The 21,627-nt window shown below is 34.6% G+C and overlaps 1 protein-coding gene across 6 annotated transcripts in view; it reads left to right on the plus strand.

The window, feature by feature from the left end:
* The window catches only part of PHF14 (PHD finger protein 14), a 204,253-nt gene that overhangs the window by 68,685 nt on the left and 113,941 nt on the right, over positions 1-21,627 (plus strand). For all 6 annotated transcript variants that reach the window (XM_065939050.1, XM_065939051.1, XM_065939052.1 and 3 more), the window contains exons 15-16: positions 21,074-21,124; positions 21,243-21,364. In XM_065939050.1, the coding sequence (XP_065795122.1) occupies positions 21,074-21,124; positions 21,243-21,364 (173 nt within the window). The remainder of the gene's footprint in view (positions 1-21,073; positions 21,125-21,242; positions 21,365-21,627) is intronic.

The raw sequence follows: 21,627 nt of genomic DNA on the forward strand, positions 1-21,627 counted from the left end.
TTCCAGTCCATGAGTATCGTTAATTTCTACTCCAAAACTGAGCAATGCTTGCGGTTATGAATTCTTAGGGGAGACATTTTTCACTTTCTTACCTTGAGCCAAGGCAGGCACATTTTACAAATCTGCCTATCCCTAAGGGAGATGTAAATATACTTTTAGGGATAGTTGTCATCATTCATCTGTTTTGTTATCTGTTTGGTTTTAGCTTTATTTTTTCTTTCCCTTACAGTAACAGTTTTCTTAAAAGTTTTTTTTTTTTAATCTGTAGTAGCCATCTATATTATAATCACTTAAAAGATTTTATTTAAGAGAAATAACTTAGATTATTTCATTCAGTTTTGTGTTACAGCCTCATTTGAAATTGACGAGGCGAATCTGGGAATTGTTATCTTTTAGATAATTGAAATATTTAGTTTTGGATGCTCTAAATTAATGAACTTGAAATATTTTTTTTATAATTTCCACTAGTTTAAAACATTTTTTAGATTTCACAAATGTGTTTTGTTTACAGATGAACGAGAGAGAATTTTACTTCTTTAAATAAACCTGCTTGTTTCTATTTCTAAAATATTCTGCTGTAACTCTTTGATGATATTATCTGCAGCTGTTCTTAAGATCTTAGAGAAAAAGCTGTTATTATTTCTTATGTCTGTGTTTGCATAGATTATCTTCTTAGGGAACACTTTTTCTAGTTTCTTTATTGTTTAAAGACATCTTTAGGAATGATATTACCGTTAACTTTGGAGTTATTGTATAGAGGGAAATTTTGTACGTATTATAGTGATATTTGTAAGTCTATAGTTTAGTATTACTTAAGATAAAACAAGATTCAATTTTTTTCTAATTTACCTGTCTGCTTTTTAGCCTAGAATTATAAGGAAGTTTTTAAGTTTTCCAGTTTAGTCCAGTGCCTTTCATCATATTCTTTGTCTCTAGTTTCTTTGTGTAAAAGTTCATTTTACAGTAGTCATATTATTCTATCCAAATTTTGAAGAAAATTTTACCCTTGTGACATACAGGATTCATGACAGACCTTAAACTTCAATTTCTCATTTCAAAATAGTATCTCACTCAGTAAAAAAGTTCAAATGATCATTTGTTCTCTAAGTTTCCATTTCTGTCAAATTTGTTATGTTCCATTAGATTATAGTGATAGCACAATTTTTAGAAAAGTAGTTTGGGGTTCTTTCATGCTAGTTGAAATGATTTCATTTTCTTTCAGAAACCCATATTGTGGGGTGTATGAATTGATATTCTGTTAGAATGATTTTATTTAAAAAAAATTAAGACTTTACAGTATAATTAAGTGGACAGAACTTTAATCTCTTTGTCCAAGAACCATTGAAAACAAAAAATGATCAGAGCTGCTATGGATTGAAGTTCCATTTTCATTGAATAGTTTTCCTTATCCTCTGTTATTAATTTCTCTCCTTTTATACTTTATAAACATACTTTATTAATATACTTTATATCTTAAAGTTTAAAAATAGCATCATGGTAGTGAGGGAGTAAAAAGGAGAAGGAAGGCATTCATGTGTTGGAATATTTGAGTAAATACTAGTGTGTTGCTGGTAATTATTTAATGTCTTTTTATCTATACTGCTAATAAATCCAAGTACTTTATTATTTTGTATTTATTCCTATTATTTGACCTTTGGCTATTTTACTTCGTAACATTTTTCAAAGGTAGATAAGTCAGAAGTGGATGTGAGTATATATTTACTCTTACATAAAATAGCTTAATAGTAATAATACCTAACATTTTCTGAGGGTTGATCATATACCAGACACTGTAGTAATCCTCCATCATACTCCCCCTTAAAAAAATTAGTATTTAGCTATTACAACTTATGTATTACTCAGGCACAGAAACCTTCAGTAATTTACCTGTGATCTTACAGATAGTGGGAAGAATAGGAATTGCACCCAGATAGCTGAAATAAGAGGTAGTGTCTTTTCTGAGGTCTGTAGAAGAGCATATTTAGTTGTGGTGCAAATGGAATAGTTGTAAAAACATTTGATCATTAGATAACGTAGTTGGGAATGTGGTACTCTCATCTGGTACCAGAATGGTCATGTGTCTTTCCATAGCGTAGTGTTACCTGTGAGCAGCCAGACACACAGCCACCTACTGACTCTTAAAACTGAGTTCCTTCACATTAAGTATTACATTTAACACTTTTTCTTTGTACTTTCAATTGGTGTGAAACTGAACTGTTGTGAACTGTTTTCCTTTTCAAGCTTGTGCAGGAGAGTTGGCAACACTCTTGTCAATCACAGTATAATGCTGTAGCAGTTAATAAAACATTTGAAGATTATTTTACCTTGAGGAAATTGATATCTTAAAAAATCAAAAAGAAAAAATTAGAAGCTGCACATCAATAAGTTCACTGATGGCATGTGTATGTGTGAGCTGCCTTTATACGTTTATTTTATTGTTCTCTGTTTTGGTTTGTATTTTTTCTACCACATGGAGTACTGTGAAGCCTGCTGTGGGAAAAAAAAGAGTATTGAGTGAAATTGGAGAAGTGCAAGGTGGCTTTCTTTACATTTTTTTCCTTTCCTAACTAGTTATCCCAAATTCCCCTAAAACATTTGTCTGGTTACATCTCAACTTTTTGATTAGGCGGTGAATATCTTTTTGATTTGTTCGCTTGGTTTGGTCACTCTTAAGACAGATGAGCCCATAGACTCAATCTTTGTGCTCCAATGCCTCTTTTGTGCAAAGCAAAGCGACTACTAGAGAATTGGCATCCACTTTCTCCTGCTGACAGGCAGTTGCTATTTATTATGACCAAAGGGTGCAACAGGGAGTAGAACACTTTGTTTAACCTTACTTTATTCTTATTATTTGGATACTGAAGAAATTCATTTTTTATTTCATTCTACTCTGATTTCCTTAATAAGAATATACAGAAATCTGAAGGGATATATCTTGTTTTGAGACAGTAGATTTAATAAAATCTAGATACTTTTGAAAGCAAGTAGTCTCAGTATTATTTTTTCTATTAGAAATATTTTCTACCCAAAGATCATAAAAAGATTAACCAGAAAAGTTACTTGACAAAAATTATGGCATTAAAGATTTAGTGTTATTTTTTTTTTTCAAATGGGTTAAAAGAGCTATTTGTATAAGAATGAAAATAGTATACTTTCAGAAAATATCCTTCCAATACAAACATGGAGATTCTCTCTGTTTTGTATTTTAATGTTTTCTCATATTTAATTGCTAAATATCAGTGTTTCTGAAATTTAGCATTCTGAATGTTAGAAAAATTTTTAAATTAAGTTTTAACTATAAATGTAATGTGAATACTTTTTTTGTTGTAAGAAATTTAAAAATCTAGTCTCTTACAACTCTTTTCCCAGAATTCCCTTTCTCCAACCCAATTCACATGCCTTGAATCTATCATTATAAGAAGGGTATATATTTTGAACTTTGACTATTTGACATTTCTATAGGTGTATCTGTCAGAGAACAAGAAAAAAAATGATGAATGAGTCATATAGAAAAGTAGTATGAAGATGGTTCAAGACACATAGCATATAATTCAATTATTAATAAATAAAACAGGAATGATCTGATTTTATAAAATTGTTCACATATTGTTTCCTGCTCCAGAGACAAGACTTGGTAACATTTCTTCCATTGGCTCATAAATATCTCATCTCCAGTATTTCAGTGTCTTAGTAACCATGATTCTCTTTTATTACTGGGTACAAATAGGAGGAGTAAGTTTAAAGAAGGAAGAGGGTTGAAAAGCATATTTTAATAAACTTTACCTATTGTTTAGTATGTATTTAATATTTATTCATTTGTCATAACTACACTGTGAATTAGTTACTAATTTCATTACCATTGCTAAATATCATTGCCAAATGAGAAACTGAGGCAGAGAGTTTAAGTTACCTATCTAAGGAATCCAGCTTCAAAGTGGTAGAACCAAGAATCAGATGTAACTACTAGCTCCTGAACCCTTTAACTACTTTATTAGGCTGCCTTTCCAGACAAGATCCTTTCCTGGACTTTCTTGGGCTAGAATCACAAGACCTTCATGCTTCCAGCAGCTTAGTAACTAAGGATCTGGTCTGGAGAATGGAAGGCATTCTATAAAGAATTCTGGCCTTATACCACAGGTGAGGGCCTGAATGTCAAGAAGAGATCACCATGGGTTGGAGGAGCTCTGCTGAACAGCAGAGAGACTGTCGATGAAATTATCCTGAAGCACTGAGCAGAGGGTAGGAGCTAACATTAGACAGAGAACTTTGAAGACCTCAGCCTGAACATCACTGGTAGTAAGTGGGTAGAAAAGTGAGTATTCGTGGGAAGGTCTACAAAGTCTGTCAGGACTGTGAAGTGGGAGCTGATATAAAGGTCTGCAAGGCTGCAGCATCTGAAAAAACTAAGCACCTGAGCCCTGTTACTTCTTGAGAAAAACTGGCCTTCACTTTACTTATCTGCTTCAAATATGAGGTACTGTCATGAAACTGTACAGACCAGGATATTGTGGGAAATGTAGTTTCCAGCCTTAGACTGCATAAACAAGGTGGTGGTAGTGGTGGTGGTGTGTCAGCTAGATTGACCACAGACGATCTAGCATAGTAACCAACTGCAGCTTGATGTAGTGATACTTTGCATGTGGTAGGTGCTGTAAAAAGTAACACTTCCAGACTCCTGCCCCCACCCCACCCCTTACTCCCTTTTTTTTCCACCTTTAAATGTAAAATGACCATACTTCACATAGTGTTTTCCCTGTGATTCTTATATTACATAAGACAATGTAATACCTTTCAACTATGACTTTTTATTATAGTACTTTCTTTTCACTAATTTCAAATAGTTTCTTTTTCCTTCTTCCACCTTTCCGGTTTGTTTCTCTGTCATTGAGCCAGAACAACTTGTAAAACTGTTGACCTTCTGGGTTGCTGTTTTACTAATAAGTGATACATTTACTTTCAATCCCTTGGACTGCAAGGAGATCCAGCCAGTCCATCCTAAAGGAGATCAGTCCTGGGTGTTCATTGAAAGGACTGATGTTGAAGCCGAAACTCAGATACTTTGGCCACCTCATGCGAAGAGCTGACTCATTTGAAAAGACCCTGATGCTGAGAAAGATTGAGGGCAGGAGGAGAAGGGGATGACAGAGGATGAGATGCTTGGATGGCATCACCGACTCAATGGACATGGGTTTGGGTGGACTCCAGGAGTTGGTGATGAACAGGGAGGCCTGGCGTGCTGCGGTTCATGGGGTCGCAAAGAGTCAGACACGACTGAGCGACTGAATTGAACTGAACTGGTCGGACAGACTGTTTTACGATTTAATAATATTCTAGTTTTAAGACTTAAGTGCTTCCTCAAATCTTTAGAGATCCCAGTAATTCTGTATTATTTCATCTTCTCTGATTTTGCTTATTTCCAGCTTTATCTCACATCATGTAGAGGGTAGACAGTGACTTGTAATGCATGCAACACAATTCTCGGCCTCAGTGACTTGATCTTTAATTAATTTTGTCCTCTTGGGTAACCTTTCAGAGTGCAGTAAACTTGAACTTTTGTTTGTAGTATATAAGAACATGAATTGATGTTACATTTTCTTCACAGTTGTCAAAATTGTAGGGAATTACCTTTTACATGAGCACTTTGGTCATATTTTTTCCTCAGGTGAATAGTTCTTTATATTAAGCAGTAAAAGTTGGCTACATGGATATCTAGGTCCTTCCATGTTCTGTGGTCTTTGTGACTCCTTGTCCTACTCTTGAACCATGATCAGATTAATTTTTTCAACATATATCCATTGAACAACTAATGAGGTAAGGCACTGGGCAATAGATGCTGAATGGAACACTCAAATGAAGACATGGTCTGTGTCCTCAAAGAAATATGCTGATAGAAAGTTGACCCTCAAATAATGTAATATTTTATAAACTAGAAGGTAAAGTGTCCATATGAGGGGGACATTAAATTACACTAGCAGGTAACATGCTAACTGAAATGGAAGAGGAAAGACAGAAGACTGAGATAAGCAACAAAGATGACAACTTGACTATTATTGCTGTCAATAGTAGGAAAGTATTCTGCTGGCTGAGAAAGTCCATATTTTCCACTGCTGAAAACCTTGGTATTAAAGAAGTTTAAATTTTTAAAGTAACAGCAAGCTGAACACGTGTAAAAGCTTTGGATACTTTAGCGTAAAATTTAGTGTAAAAATTTTGAACCACATATGGTTATCATTTAATACCTGTGTCTTTTCTTTCTTACATGTTTTTATGAGCACCTTGATGGCTGCAACAGCTCCTTGCATTAGTAACTGCAAAATTTTAAATAAGTTAATTGAATCAAATCTTAATAGCTAATGTTAGTACAGATTTACTTATCAATTAAAATTATTGATGATTAATGAGTTAAAGCACCTTCAGCAAAAAGTCTCTTAATATTTCAGTTACTTAATTTTTTCATATAAATAGATATGAGCATTTTTTTTTTTTACAATAGCTCATTTCTCTTTAACTTATTCCTGTGTTAAGGAAATTTTGATCATTACTATATTGATTGAATAGTTTTTTTTTTTTTTAACTTAAATAGCTTTCTTGTATTTATAATTGAAAATATCTTATATTTAGTTATGACTTCTAATTATGCTTGAGAAAATAACCAACCATTGAAACTGTAATGGTATTTTCCTCTCTAGGACAATTTCTTTGTAGTGTTATTTCCTTTAAAAGATAAATGGTACAAAATCAAATTCTTCAGTGTTTTAGATAGCCTCGAAACCTATAAGATAGCATGGTGTGTGGTGGAAAGTTCCTGGACTAGCACATGGTAGATTAGAATTCTAGTCCATAGTCTGCCAGTAACCCTTTGTGTGACGTTGAACAAGTAATTTACTTATCTTGTTTGCACTCATTATCCTCATTTATAAAATAGATGATAGGCAATCTTTTCTAGAACCAAAAGTCTCTTCTAAATTTCACAATTGTATTTATTTTCTATCCCTAAGACTGTTTATAGGAGGGTTAAAACATACACATTGACATTCAAATAATCTGGAAATTTTGGTAATATTTTGTAACTATATTTTAGAGTTTTTAGTTCTGTTTTATTTTTAAAGATCACATTTGTTGGTAACCTTTATCTTTTCCCTTTCTGGCAGTTACCTTTGTAACTGTCTCCTTCTGAAAAAATTGTGTGAATGATTCCAAGAAAGTGGGTCACCAGATGTAAGGATAACTTATTTTCATGATTTTATTTAAAAAAATTTTTTAAGTTCTTCTTTTGTTTCATTCCCAAAGTAACATTTGATTTTTTTACTTAACCAGGTTTATATTGACTTCTTCATGATAGTAACTTTCCAGAGATAAAATACGAAGAACAGAATAACTCTATAAACACTTTATGAACTTTTAAACACTGACACACTTTTTGCCCTATTACTGGTCTAAGGCTGGGGAGGCAAGAGTGAGGCAGGTGCCGAAGGAAAGAATACAGTCAGGTTATCTCACTAATTAAATTTTGAGGATTCTTATTCAGTTTATTTTTAAAGAAAGGAGTGAATAGTTTTAAAAATAAACTATTTGCCTTTCACTGTGTTTGTAATTTATTTGTAAATCTAAGACTGTCTTCTCACAACCTTCAGCTACCTTGTAAAATATTTCTGATACACTGTCTTCCATATAGTCACATATATCATATAATTTCTTAAATATTTTCTCTTAGAGCTCTTACCTCCAGTTCTAATGTGAGTTGTTTTTTTTTTTTAATGTTAACCTTGCACCCTGTTTCATCATTATCCTGGGAATTCCTTTTCACCTTTGAAAGATGGAATTCCCTGTTGCTTGCTTGCATTTCAGTTTTGTTTTTGTTTTTTTTTCCCACTTAGTCCCTTAACTTGATGGGGCAATTCTTTCAATGACTTATTGAGTTAAGATTAATAAGAGGTAAGTTTTTTGAGGTCTCATATGTCTAAAAATCAGTTTTTTAATGTATTTCATTCCTTATTTGGCTGTATATAAAATGCTACATATTTTTTCTTAAGTATTACTTGACTGACTCCTGGCTTCTAGTATTGCTTTCTGCATTTCTTTTTTTCCTTCTCTTGAAACTCTTAAGATTTTCTCTTTCTCATTTAGGATGACCATGTACTTTCATTGTTTCTTTTAATAGCAAATTTCTTTAAAAAACAGCAAGTATTCTTATTTCATGATTACAAAAACTTCTTTTGTATCCTTATGAATATTATAATTTTTTTTTTTTTTCTGTATTCTGCATTGGGTTTCCTCATTTCTATTCATGTTCATCTTTTTCATGTTGAAGCTTTCAGATGCCTAGGAATCTTTGGAGTCATCCACTCATATTTTGTTTTAAAAAAGGTAATTAAGTTCCTGTAGGGCTGGTAAGCCCATTGTTTCCCCAAAGGTTGATTTTATGATCACAGGGCTTTTTCTTTGGAAACTCCCTAAATGTCAGTATCTATAGCTTTTTTCCACATTAATTCAGTAGAGGTAGTCTCTCATCTCCTAATTGTTAGGTGTAATTTTGACTGTCAGCATCTTGGAAAGGTGAGGAGAAAGGGGCTAAGGGCCTCATGGTTTGGAAAGCAGAATTGCATTAATGCTTCCTGGTTTCTGTTTGCTGCCTCATTGCTTCCTTCTCTGTGCCTGAAAACTCCTTGTACAGAGTCTTTGGTTCTTTTTCTCCAGAGAATACACCTCCTGTGTCCTATGGGAGAGGGGCAATCTCTTGACTACATAGAAAGGAAGTGAAATCCTTACATCTTCATGTTACTGAAGTATCATCCAAAGTAGCATTTTATTTCTTAATCTTTTTTTTAACTTACATATTTTTAGTTGAAGGATAATTGCTTTACAACGTGGTGTTGGTTGCTGCCATACATCAGTGTGAATCAGCCATTGTTATATGTATGTCCCCTCTCTCTTGAATTTTCCTCGCCTCCGACCCCATCTCACTCCTTTAGGTTATCACAGAAGCCCGGTTTGAGTTCCCTGAGTCATATAGCACATTCCCACTGGCTATCTCTTTTACATATGGTAGTGTATGTTTCCATGCCTCTCTCTCCATTCGTCCCACCCTTACCTGCCCTGTGTCCACAAGTCTGTTCTGTGTCTGCATCTCCACTGCTGCCCTGCAAATGGAGTCATCAGTACCATCTTTCCAGATTCCATATATATGCATTAATATGCGATATTTGTTTTTCTCTTTCTGACTTACTTCACTCTGTATACTAGGTTCTAGGTTTATCCACCTCATTAGAACTGACTCAAATGTGTTCCTTTTTATGGCGGAGTAATATTCCATTGTATGTATTCACCACAGATTCTTTATCCATTCATCTGTTGATGGACATCTAGGTTGCTTCCATGTCCTAGCTAATGTAAATAGTGATGCAGTGAACACTGGGGTAAATGTGTCTTTTTAAATTATGGTTTCCTCAGTAGTGTGACTGTTGGGTCATATGGTAGTTTTATTCCTAGTTTTTTAAGGAATCTCCATACTGTCTTTCATAGTGACTGTATCAATTTATGTTCCCACCAACAGTACAAGAGGGTTCCCTTTTCTCTACACCCTCTCCAGCATTTATTGTTTGTAGATTTTTTTATGATGGCTATTGTGATTGGTGTGAGATGATATCTTATTGTAGTTTCTCTAATAATGAGCAATGTTGAGCATCTTTTCATGTGTCTATTAGCTATCTGTAGGTTCTTTGGAGAAATGTCAGTTTAGATCTGCCCACTTTCTGATTGGGTTGTTTGTTTTTCTGGTATTGAGTTGCATGAGCAGCTTGTTTATTTTGGTAATTAATCCTTTCCCAGTTGTTTCATTTGCTATTATTTTCTCCCATTCTGAGAGTTGTCTTTTCATCTTGTTTATAGTTTGCTGTGCAAAAGCTTTTAAGTTTAATGAGGTCCCACTTGTTTGTATTTATTTCCACTACTCTAGGAGGTGGGTCATAGGGATATTGCTGTGATTTATGTCATAGAGTGTTCCGCCTGTGTTTTCCTCTAAGAGTTATATACTTTCTGATCTTTCATTTAGATCTTTAATCCATTTTGAGTTTATCTTTGTGTATGGTATTAGGAAGTGTTCTAATTGCATTCTTTTAAGTGTAGCTCTCTGGTTTTCCCAGCACCACTGATTGAAGAGACTATCTTTTCTCCATTGTATATTCTTGCTTCTTTTGTCAAAGATAAGGTGCCCATAGGTGCTTGGGTTTATCACTGGACTTTTATCTCATTCCATTGGTCTATAGTTCTGTTTTTGTGCCAGTACCATATGTCTTGATGACTTTAGCTTTGTAGTATAGTTTGAAGTCAGGAAGGCTGATTCCTCTAGCAAAATTCTTCTTTCTCAAAATTGCTTTGGCTATTTGGGGTCTTATGTGTTTCCATATGAATTGTGAAATATTTTGTTCTTACTGTGAAAAATGCCATTGATTATTTGATAGGGATTGCATTGAATCCAAAGATTGCATTTGGTAGTATAATCATTTTCACAGTATTGATTCTTCCAACCCAGAAACATGGAATATCTTTCCATCTGTTTATGTCATCTGTGATTTCCTTTGTTAGCGTCTATATATAAGCTCTTTTGTCTCTTAGGTAGGTTCATTCCTCGGCATTTTATTCTTTTTGTTGCAGTGATATATGGGACTGATTCCTTATTTTCACTTTCAGATTTTTCATTGTCAGAGTGTAGGAATGCAAGTGATTTCTGTGTATTAATTTTATATCCTGTGACTTTACTTAAAGTTCATTGATTAGCTCTAGTAATTTCCTGATAATATCTTTTGGGTTTTCTATGTATAATATCATGTTGTCTGCAAATAGAGTTTTACTTCATTTCTGATCTGGATTCCTTTTATTTCTTCTCTGATTGCCTTAGCTAGGACTTCCAAAACTGTGTTGAGTAAGAGTGTTGAGAGGGAGCATCCTTGTCTTGTTCCTGATCTTAAAGGAAATGCTTTTAGTTTTTCACCATTGAGAGTAATAGTATGTGAGTTTATGTGATTGTAATATACTTAGGGGTTTTATTTTTCAAGTGTTACTACTGTTAAATGCCCCATTTCCATCTGTAGAGTGATAGCTTTAATAAGCTCATTAAGTGTGTACATTCGATTTCCACAGTGTTATAGGCAGAATAATTTCCCTGTCCCCACAAAGATGTCCATGTCCTAATCCCCAGAGCATTTTTATGTGTTACCTTGGCAAAAGGGGCCTTGCAGATATGATTAAAGTTATGGATCATGAGATGGGAAGATTAAACAATATTATATAGGCTCAATCTTTTGTTGACCATGATGGCTACTCCATTTCTTCTAAGGGGTTCTTGCCCACAGTAGTAGTCATAATGATCATCTGAGTTAAATTCACCTAATCCAGTTCACTGATTCCTAAAATGTCAATGTTCACTCTTGCCATCTCCTGTGTGATTACTTCTAATTTGCCTTGACTCATGGACCTAACAGTCCAGGTTCCTGTGCAATAATGCTCTTTATAGCATTGGATTTTACTTCCATCACCAGTCACGTCCACAACTGGGTGTTGGTTTTGGTTTGGCTCTGTCTCTTCATTCTTTCTGGAGTTGTGTCTCCACTGATCTCCTGTAGCATATTGGGCACCTACTGACCTAGGGAGTTCATCTTTCAGTGTCCTATCTTTTTCATTTTCATATTGTTCATGGGGTTCTCAAGGCAAGAATACTGAAGTGGTTTGCCATTCCCTTCTCCAGTGGACCACGTTTTGTCAGAACTCTCCACCATGACCCGTCCATCTTGGATGGCCCTACATGGCCTGACTCACAGTTTCATTGAATTAGACAAGGCTGTGGTCCATGTGATCAGTTTGGTTAGTTTTCTGTGATTGTGGTTTTCATTCTGTCTGCCCTCTGATGGAAAACAATAAGAGGTTTATGGAAGTTTCCTGATGGGAGAGACTGACTGAGGGTGATACTGGGTCTTGTTCTAATGGGCGGGGCCATGCTCAGTAAATCTTTAATCCAATTTTCTGATGATGGGCGGGGAGCTATGTTCCCTTCCTATTGTTTGACCTGAGGCCAAAACGTGGTGGAGGTAATGAAGATAATGGGGACCTCCTCCAGAAGGTCCCATGCACGCGATGCTGCACTCAGTGCCCCTGACCCTGCAGCAGGCCACTGACCCATGCCTCTGCCAGAGAATCCTGGACATTCACGGGCAAGTCTGGGTCAGTCTCTTGTGGGAGATCATGGCATCTGGTCCCATCACTTCATGTCAAATAGATGGGGAAACAATGGAAACTGAGAGAATTTTATTTTCTTGGGCTCCACAATCACTGTGGATAGTGACTGTAGCCATGAAATTAAAAGACACTTGCTTCTTGGAAGAAAAGTTATGACAAACCTAGACAGCATATTGAAAAGCAGAGACATTACTTTGCCAACAAAGGTCTGTCTAGTCAAAGCTATGGTTTTTCCAGTAATCACGTATGGATATGCTGCTGCTGCTACTGCTAAGTCGCTTCAGTCGTGTCCGACTCTGTGCAACCCCATAGACATCAGCCCACCAGGCTCCCCATCCCTGGGATTCTCCAGGCAAAAACACTGGAGTGGGTTGCTATTTCCTTCTCCAATGTGTGAAAGTGAAAAGTGAAAGTGAAGTCTTTCAGTCGTGTCTGACTCGTAGTGACCCCATCAACTGCAGCCTACCAGGCTCCTCCATCCATGGGATTTTCTAGGCAAGAGTACTGGAGTGGCTTGCCATTGCCTTCTCTTATAGATATGAGAGTTGGACTATAAAGAAAGCTGAGCACCGAAGAACTGATGCTTTTGAACTGTGGTGTTGGAGAAGACTCTTGAGAGTCCCTTGGACTGCAAGGAGATTAGACCAGTCAATCATAAAGGAAATCCTGAATATACATTGGAAGGACTGATGCTGAAGCTGAAATTCCAATACCTTGGCCATCTGATGAGAACAACTGACTCATTGGAAATGACCCTGCTGTTAGGAAAGATTGAAGGCAGGAGGAGAAGGGGACAAGAGAGGATGAGATGGTTGGAATGCATCACAGACTCTATGGATGGGAATTTGAGCAAGCTCTGAGAGTTAGTGATGGACAGGGAAGCCTGGTGTGTTGCAATCCATGGGGTAGTAACGAGTCGGACACGGCTGAACTCAAAGTAAGTGGGAGATGTGACTGTAGACTATGAGTCAGAGATGTACAGCCTTTGTAGATGAAGGGGCCAAAGAATGCTGGCAGTCTCTTGGACATAGAAAAGCAAGCAAAGTGATTCTCCTCCTAGAATCTCCAGAAAGGAATGCAGCCTGCCAACACCTTGATTTTAGCCCAGGAACACTTAGGGTATATCATTGTGGTTTTGATAACGCATTTCTTTGATCACTAATGACACTGTTGATATTTTAAAAGAAAAAGAAATGATGCAGCCCCTTCTACTTTTCTGTTATCTGTTCTCTACTACTAGTGCAAAAATGATGTTGAAGTTGTACTCTTAAACAAATGAAAAGTGACAGATTATAGATCTGTTGTAAAGCATTATTAATCTGTGTCATTATTGCCATTATCCCTCAATTTTAGCTCTTATGATCTAAGAAAGTAAAACTTAATGTGATAGTGTGATGAAGTTCTGGAAAAGTACTCTGAGGAGTAATTAGTTGAAAGATGATTCCCATAAAGTTATTTGATTTTGCTGCCCTTGTTACTTTATAATTTTTTTTGGTATGTTTATTAGCTTAACAGATGAATGAACAAAGACTCTCTACATAATAAAGACTTGTTCATTTATCTTTAAATATTTGAACTTCTATTACCTGAATGCTAGGATGTTTGGATAGTAAAACTGGAACTGATAATTAGAACTGTTTTATATGGAACATTCTGCCTTGTTATCTGGAATAACCGTGACTTTTCTGCATTGAGTAGAGATTATATGAAATAATATTTGATTTTAATTTTAAGATTCATGTGTATGAAATAATCATGATTAAAAATAAATTCGTGTGCCCTCAGTATGTTGTGGGTTTCTCTTCTACATTTCTAATCCAATTACCATCTTTATTGTCACAGTTACTTAGCAACCTGGGTATCTAGGTACCTCCTGCCTTCATTACAATTCCAGTATCTTTCCTACCTCCTTTGTTATTTTAGTAATGTGTTTGCTACTGTCCTTGATTCTTTTTTCTTGCCTATCTGAACTCTTTCTTTTTCCATTCTTTGCTGAGGTCACCAGTGTCACATGTAAGTGTGTTCCTTTGAGAATGATTTTTTTCCAGTTTTGTTAGGCATTTTCTCCATAGCCATCTTTAAGGTGAATGTAGTTTTATATCAACTTTGTATCATTATTAAGAGTATAAATTATGGCTGACTTGAATTTTAGAACAGTTTTGATTAAAGATTTGCACAGTGTGTGACTTCATTTTTATGCTTCACCTTCGTTGCCCTTTCCAAATTTATAATCATGCACTTAATTATTTGTTCTGAACCCAAATGGACAGAGGCTGTCCTGTTCACCGCTGTGTGTTCGTTACCTACTACAGTAGGTGCTTAGTGTGCGTTTTACCAATGAGTCCTTTTCCACTTTTGCTATGTATCAGAAGCTTAGTATACCTCGAAAGAGTCTTTTCCCTAGCCCTTAATTGCTAGGAAGGGAGTTAGTTTGTTTCTCCTTGTATGTCTTAATCATATTTCATTGGTGAAACTATAGAATTACTCGAAAGGCAGCCTTCCCTTTAAGTATCTTGCTATTTAGACATTTTCTCTGCATTTTTTTTTTAATGTAGAAACTTTTCACTTGCTTTTAGGCAAGGAAATTACTTTTGAAGAAAATATAAATTAGCTTACCCGTGTTCCTTTTGAAGTTACTTTAAAATTGATGTTTTGTACTTCTTGGCATATTTTCTAATAACTTTAATGTACCTTGAAAGCTTTCATATTTTCTTTTCGTTTTCTTTACACTCTGTGTCATCTAGTGACTTTTCATCTTTTATACAAGTGCCAAAGGGACTTGTTGGGACTATCTTTCCATACTCTTACACGCAATGTATCATCTTCTTCTCTCTTTGAAGTTGTCAGATCTTTCTTTCTGTCTCATACATTTTTATATTGTTTTATGTATCTCCTTTTTTGGAAAGATAAATGCAGTAAAATGTCAAAGTACTTTTTAGCAGCTTTGACTGAAGCCATGTTTATTTCAGAATTCACCTTTTATAGATCATTATTCTAGAAATAGACTTAAGCACAGTTAATCTGTTTTCCATTTCACTTAACAAATCAGTAGTCTGTTATAAGTGGCAAGCTTCTTTTTGAAAGATAGTCAGATATCTGAGAGTCTGCTTTTGTTTGTTTTTAAAATAGTTTTACACATACACATATGTTTTACGTCTGTTGTATAGTCTATTTTAACAGAAAATTTTAAAATCTGGAATATGTTTTTCATACATACAATTTTTAGATGCTAGTTTAGTAGAAATAATAGAAACATTGGATTCAGCCCTATTGAAATGACTAAAGGCAACTAGGCATTCCTTGCCCAAGTCTTAATTTGTTATCTTTATGGTAATGATTTTGATTAATTAATATAGTTCTGGGAAGAAAGGATTATGTACCTGGGCTTTAGATATCAGAGTTATTTTTGAGTTTATTATCACACCCAAGGGGACCTCTGAAGTACTAAACAGATTATATAACCTGTGTATTTGTCATAGATCCTTAGAAGAAACCTAGGCAAAAAATTTTTTGGCGAACTAAACCATGCTTAATTCACCTTGACTCACTTGGAAGAGAGCCACTGTGGGTCCTATGTCAAGTAATCATATTCAGAACCCACAGGCTGCTGTTAACGCTTTTTGCCTTTTGGAAATTCATCATTTTTTATTTATTTCCAGGTGTATGAATAAAGAGAACAAGGACTAGATGGAGCTTCAGGATTTTCCTTATTTTGAATATGCTATTACCTATGAGAAGGGTGTTACAGAAACATTCGTTATATAAAATGTAGCTTTTATTTTACCTTTTTAGGCTTGTGGTTATTTTAATTTATAGTGTTAAGTGAAACTAGTCCTGATATTCTTTTTATTTTCCACCTATTTTCCCAACCTGGTTAATATAAATTAGGTAAAAATAGACTCTAGTCAGTTGACAAGGAGGGAAAACACTCATTTTTGGTGATCACCATTCCATCTGTTGTATGCTTGTAGCCAACAGAAACAGATGGTGCTTTGTTCACACATTGTTTATGTGTATAATGTTTTTCTTTTGAATATTTTATGAGTTTTAATATATGATTGTTTTTAATGTATTTTTTAATTGGAAAACAAATACTTATTTTTAAGGAAAAAAATATATATGCTGTATATGTATTTCATTGAAGCATTTTGAACAGTGCAAGACAGCCCTGACATTTATTCCTCAGCATAAATCTGAAGCTATTTCAACGTGACAGAGGTTTTTCAAGGTTTAATTGTCCCAATTAACATTGAATTTTGAATTTTGTTAATAAATAAGCATTTTATCTTTTTATATATAAATTACATAGGAAGGCATTCTTCGTTTTGTCTAACCACATGTGGCTTATTTATTGTCATCTGTGTAAATGATGATTTGTCATCAAAAAGGTGTGTCAAACATAGAAATCAGTGTACAAATTACTATGTGAAATCCATCTTAATGATGTCAAAGATGTTGAGACACTGTCTTTTAGTTTTAAATTTAGTTCATTTGTGAAGTGAGTCATTCTAACCTTGGGAAAATAATCGTACATCTGACTTAATTATAAATTAGAATAACCCAGAATTAATTTAATTAATTAAAATTTGTTACGTGTTTATTAGTCCAAACGAGTGAAGCTACTGAAATACTTATTTCAGATGAATGTGCTATTAAAATGATGCTTATAGCTACAAATGTTTTATTCTTTCCTAACTTAGATACATTGTCTCTAATATTATGCCACTCTTTGTGGGTGTTTTTATTAACTCCTGTTTTCAAGTAAATGTGTCAAAGATGGATAGAGCCAGGTCTGTCTGAGCTGATCTAAGCAGCTCAGAATGTCAGTGTTCCCTGAGCAAATAAAGTTCTTAAGAAACAACAAAGAAGAAAAAAATAGGAGCATGTTAAGATTTGGAATGATTTTCAAACTTTCATTTACTTTTAAGAGTGTAATAATTGAAAAGGAAGCACAATTTGGAAATAACCTTTCAATCATTTGGAACATCTAGACGATATATCTGTGTTAAGATCTAAAGCACATACTTGTTAAGTAATTTTTTTTCCATCTTCCATGCACTATGTTCTCCCTTCTGCTTTATCTTGTTTCTAAAGTAGTGTCATGCTCAATGTATACCATGAAATGACCACCTGGTTATGAATACTTATGTACATCTAAGATGCGGCAAGCTCTTTGATTATTTAAACTTGCTGGATGAGGCAAGCTTTTTGTTTTTCCTGTCATTTCTCCTCCTTTTTAACTCCCCTTACGTTTTTGATTCACTAAAGATACCATGTTTAACACATTTTGTCTGTTATGTTTGTAGACTGGCCTGAGTTACAACAGTTACAGTTGCTGGCACGTCATTAAAACTAGGGGGAAAACCCACTACTCTCAGTATTTTCTTGGCTGAGGGACTTGATATTGTGAAGCATTCTGTTTGGATTAAATCCTCTTATTTTTAATTTTTCGAAATGCTAGTTATATTTGCTAAAGAAGCTTGCTATAAGTCACTTTGGTAACGGATCATGTTAGTCATTGTATGTGTGGGGTACCAAATTGGGTGGAACATAGAGTCAGCTTGAGGTATTGAGGTCTCCTCTCCTTTGGGTAGATTTGTCTCTTTTGTCTCATTTACGTGCTTCAAAATGTAAGAACTTCATTTAGACGTCAGAGTGTTACAGTTTATTTAACAAGTGAGAATAAGACATTTGCTTTCTTTTGATAGTTTTACTCATCTCTATGTGGGATTAAATTATTAATCTTGGATTTATCATGCAAGAAAAATCACTGAATTGAGAGTTGTGAGACCTGGGTTTGAAGTTCACCTTCAGTCAGTTATCAGCTGTGTGATCACAGCTGATCAAGTTACTTCTGTGACCTGCTTTCTCAGAATTCTAAGATGCTATTATTTGATGTTGCTAGTAACAACCTTGTTTTTCTGGCTAGAAATTATTTATGTTCATTTCTTGTATTTAGTTATTTAAAATTACTACAGGAATACATAAATGATTACCTTCTTGTAATATATACACTTAAGTTAAAAAATGACTTAGATAATTATAAATGTTTATTCACTTAAAAATATTACTTTCATAAAATATAAAACAGAATTTATAAATGTAGAGATATGTAACTGTAGTTGTGAGATAGGATCAGTGTGGCATTATGCTTTATGATGGTAATTGCAGCGGACTTGTGATCTCCAAAGAAGGTTTAGTTTCAGGACCAGGGACCAGGCTTGATCACTCAGGAGCTTTTGTATAGCAGAATTTTATTAAAGTATAAAAAGGGAGAGAAAGTTTTTGACATAGACATCAGAAAGGGGAAGGATAGTGCATCCAACTCACTAATCTTATTGAGGCCTTATATACTTTTACCAGACCGGCTCCCACAACATACATCTTAAATTAATAGGATTAGAACTAACAATAGAAAGGTCTCACCAGACCCACTCCCACAATACATGCCACAATATATGTCTTAAGATAACAAGATTAGTCACAAGGTTCTTGTTAAGGAGAAACATGTCCTTGAGCAAGATAGATTATTATATTGACTAAGACAAAGCTATGTAGGAAAAAAATCTTTGTCCTTTTCTCCTCCTTGAGAGCCCCAGACGCCTTTCTCCTCGAGGGCTCTGGACCCCTTCCTCCTTGAGGGCCCTGGACTTCTTACCAACCTACCTAAAGATTAGCTCTTTCATAGGTATGTAAAGCTTCCAATTGCTGGAATCAAAGCAGATGTTTTAAAATTTAAAATATTAATCAGAAATGGTAAATAATTATATATTTTTAAAAGAACTGCGAACATGAACTTGGAGCATTGATATATATACTTTAAAAATTAAATCAATGAGTAGATGATTCAAAAACTAGATGACTCAACAAAAGATGGGTTGAATGAAGAGAAATATGGAAATGTGTGAAGGCCTTTGAACATTCTTTAGATGTTCTTAGAAATAAAATAAATAATTTTTATATTTTTCCTTTGATAGTGGTTATTAATTTTGATCACCTTATTGAAATGGCTCTATGCATAATTTTTGCAAATTGAAAATAGATTATTAGAGAAGGGAACAATAATTATCCTTTTTGTCAGTGTTATTTGTATTATCTGGTGTATTCATTTGTAGTTTCAATCCAAATACTTATATTTGTTTTATTTAAACAAATTTATTGAATTTCTATGTAATATACATTATATTAAGTTTAATTGGGTCTGAAAAGATGAATATGACATGGTCCTTATCAGTTTTGGGAGAAATTGTGTATGGGGACAGAATTTGAAGCATAAAAGGAAGGAATGTCATAGAGGGGAAAGATGACTATACAAAGAGCTAGCCATAAGTTTTTAATTAGAACCTGGTTAAGTGTTGTCAATATTGAAGGCTATTTTCAAACTTTAATGTGTTTATGACTTACTTGAGGATCTTGTGAAAAGACAAGTTCTCATTCAGTATGTTGTTGTGGGCATGAGATTCTTCATTTCTAACTCCCAGTGGATGCCAGTGCTTATGAACCATGATTCATATTTTGAGAAGCAAGGCTTAGTACTAATTCTTTGGAATTAAAAATAGATGCATGTGCGCTCAGTCACCCAGTCATGTCCAATGTGGACTGCATTTGAAACCTTTCCCTGGGTACCTTACTTTTTCTTCCTAATTTCTTCTATAATATAATCAAAATATACTGATTGACAGTATAAATGTAATTGAATATGTTGTCTTTAAATTTACTTATTTTAAATGACTGACTTAGTTAACTCTTGCTTATCTGTTGTTCAGTTGCCTAGTTGTGTCCGACTCTTTGTAATCCTGTGGACTGCAGCTGCCCAGGCTTCCCTGTTCTTCACTATGTCCCTGAGTTTGCTCAAACTCATACCCCTTGAGTCAAAGATACCATTCAACCATCTCATCCTCTGTTGCCCCCTTCTCCTCGAGGGGCAGATTAAACAGGATGTAGTTGGCCAGGGTACTAAATAACAAGTGACTTGGTACTCTGGAAAATTGAAATGACAGTAATTTAGAATTGTTTGGTCTCTACCGTAACTTGGGAATAATGTTCCTTGATCTCAGCAGTCAGACAAAGTAATTTTTGAAAGTGGTGCCTCCTTTCTCTTCATTCTCTCTTAAGAACAGTGATCTTCACATGAGAATTATAAATCTCCGTAGTCTGTGCTACGTGGGTCGAGATTTTTAACATATGGGCTGCAAATACTATTGTACTTGTATTACTAAACATACGAATGTTGTCTTTCACATGGTAAATATGTTCTGAAATACAGGATATAAATTTTAAGAATTAAGCTCAAGTCACCTATACCATGTTTTAGTTAATTTTATTTTAACTGGATTGGGAGACATCTGAGACCTTTGCCTTCCACTTGTTTCATAGCTGTTAAAAATTGATTCTTTGTTACTCAGACATGTTTGTGCAGCACACAAACATACACACACACACAGAGGCATACAATAGATGTAGTGTGAGTCCAGGTTTAGCTCTAGAAGTCATATATGATAAGTTATGAAAGTTTAAATGTTCTTCATAAATCATCGTAGTATGACATCTATGGTGTTCATAAATCTTTAAGCTAATTTTGTAGCTTATTTTTCCTTTTAGGTATTTGTTATTTAAAAGTAAAGCACTGTTACTGTAGGCTGTACTTAATTTGTCATGTTTTTATTTTCTATGATATAAATTGTAACAAAGTGCAATAGAGCAAGTACTGCATTAATTAGAAGTGCTGCTAACTTTCCAAGTGCTTAACCTAAGCAGTAACATTTAACAGAGAAAATTTATTTTTACTGTTAATTAAACATTGGATATTTTTGTGGATTTTTCTTTCTTTCTTTTCTTTTAGAGAACAAGAGGACGAAAACGAAGCTTCATTCCTGAGGAAGAAAAACATGAGGTTGGAATAAGTTAAGCATATTTTGCATAGCTTAAACTCTGAGAAACTTCCTTGCTTAAAATTATTTCTGTTTTCCTCATATCCTGATTTTATATTTTGTTTCTTCCTTGTATGACAGGAAAGAGTTCCTAGAGAGAGAAGACAAAGGCAGTCTGTGTTACAAAAGAAGCCCAAGGCTGAAGATTTACGAACTGAATGTGCAACTTGCAAGGGAACTGGAGACAATGAAAATCTTGTCAGGTAAGCTGGATGCTGAGACTTTGTCTTTAGGGGATTAAGGTTCCATCCTAATCATTTTCTCATCACAGATATAATGGGGGGAAAATCACAGTATAGGACCTTTCTTAAAATCTTATTTAGTGAAAAAAGTACATCAGAAACAAGTTTCATCCAATGTGCTACACATGGTTATTCTCTGGATTTAGATGTAGTTAAGAGTGATAGTCTGGATTTTGAACAAAAGAGAATTAATTTTCCCTTGACATGAGAAGTTGACTGTGTTC

This window comes from Muntiacus reevesi, chromosome 6 (assembly GCF_963930625.1).
Source record: "Muntiacus reevesi chromosome 6, mMunRee1.1, whole genome shotgun sequence".
In the NCBI taxonomy this organism is placed as follows: Eukaryota; Metazoa; Chordata; class Mammalia; order Artiodactyla; family Cervidae; genus Muntiacus; species Muntiacus reevesi.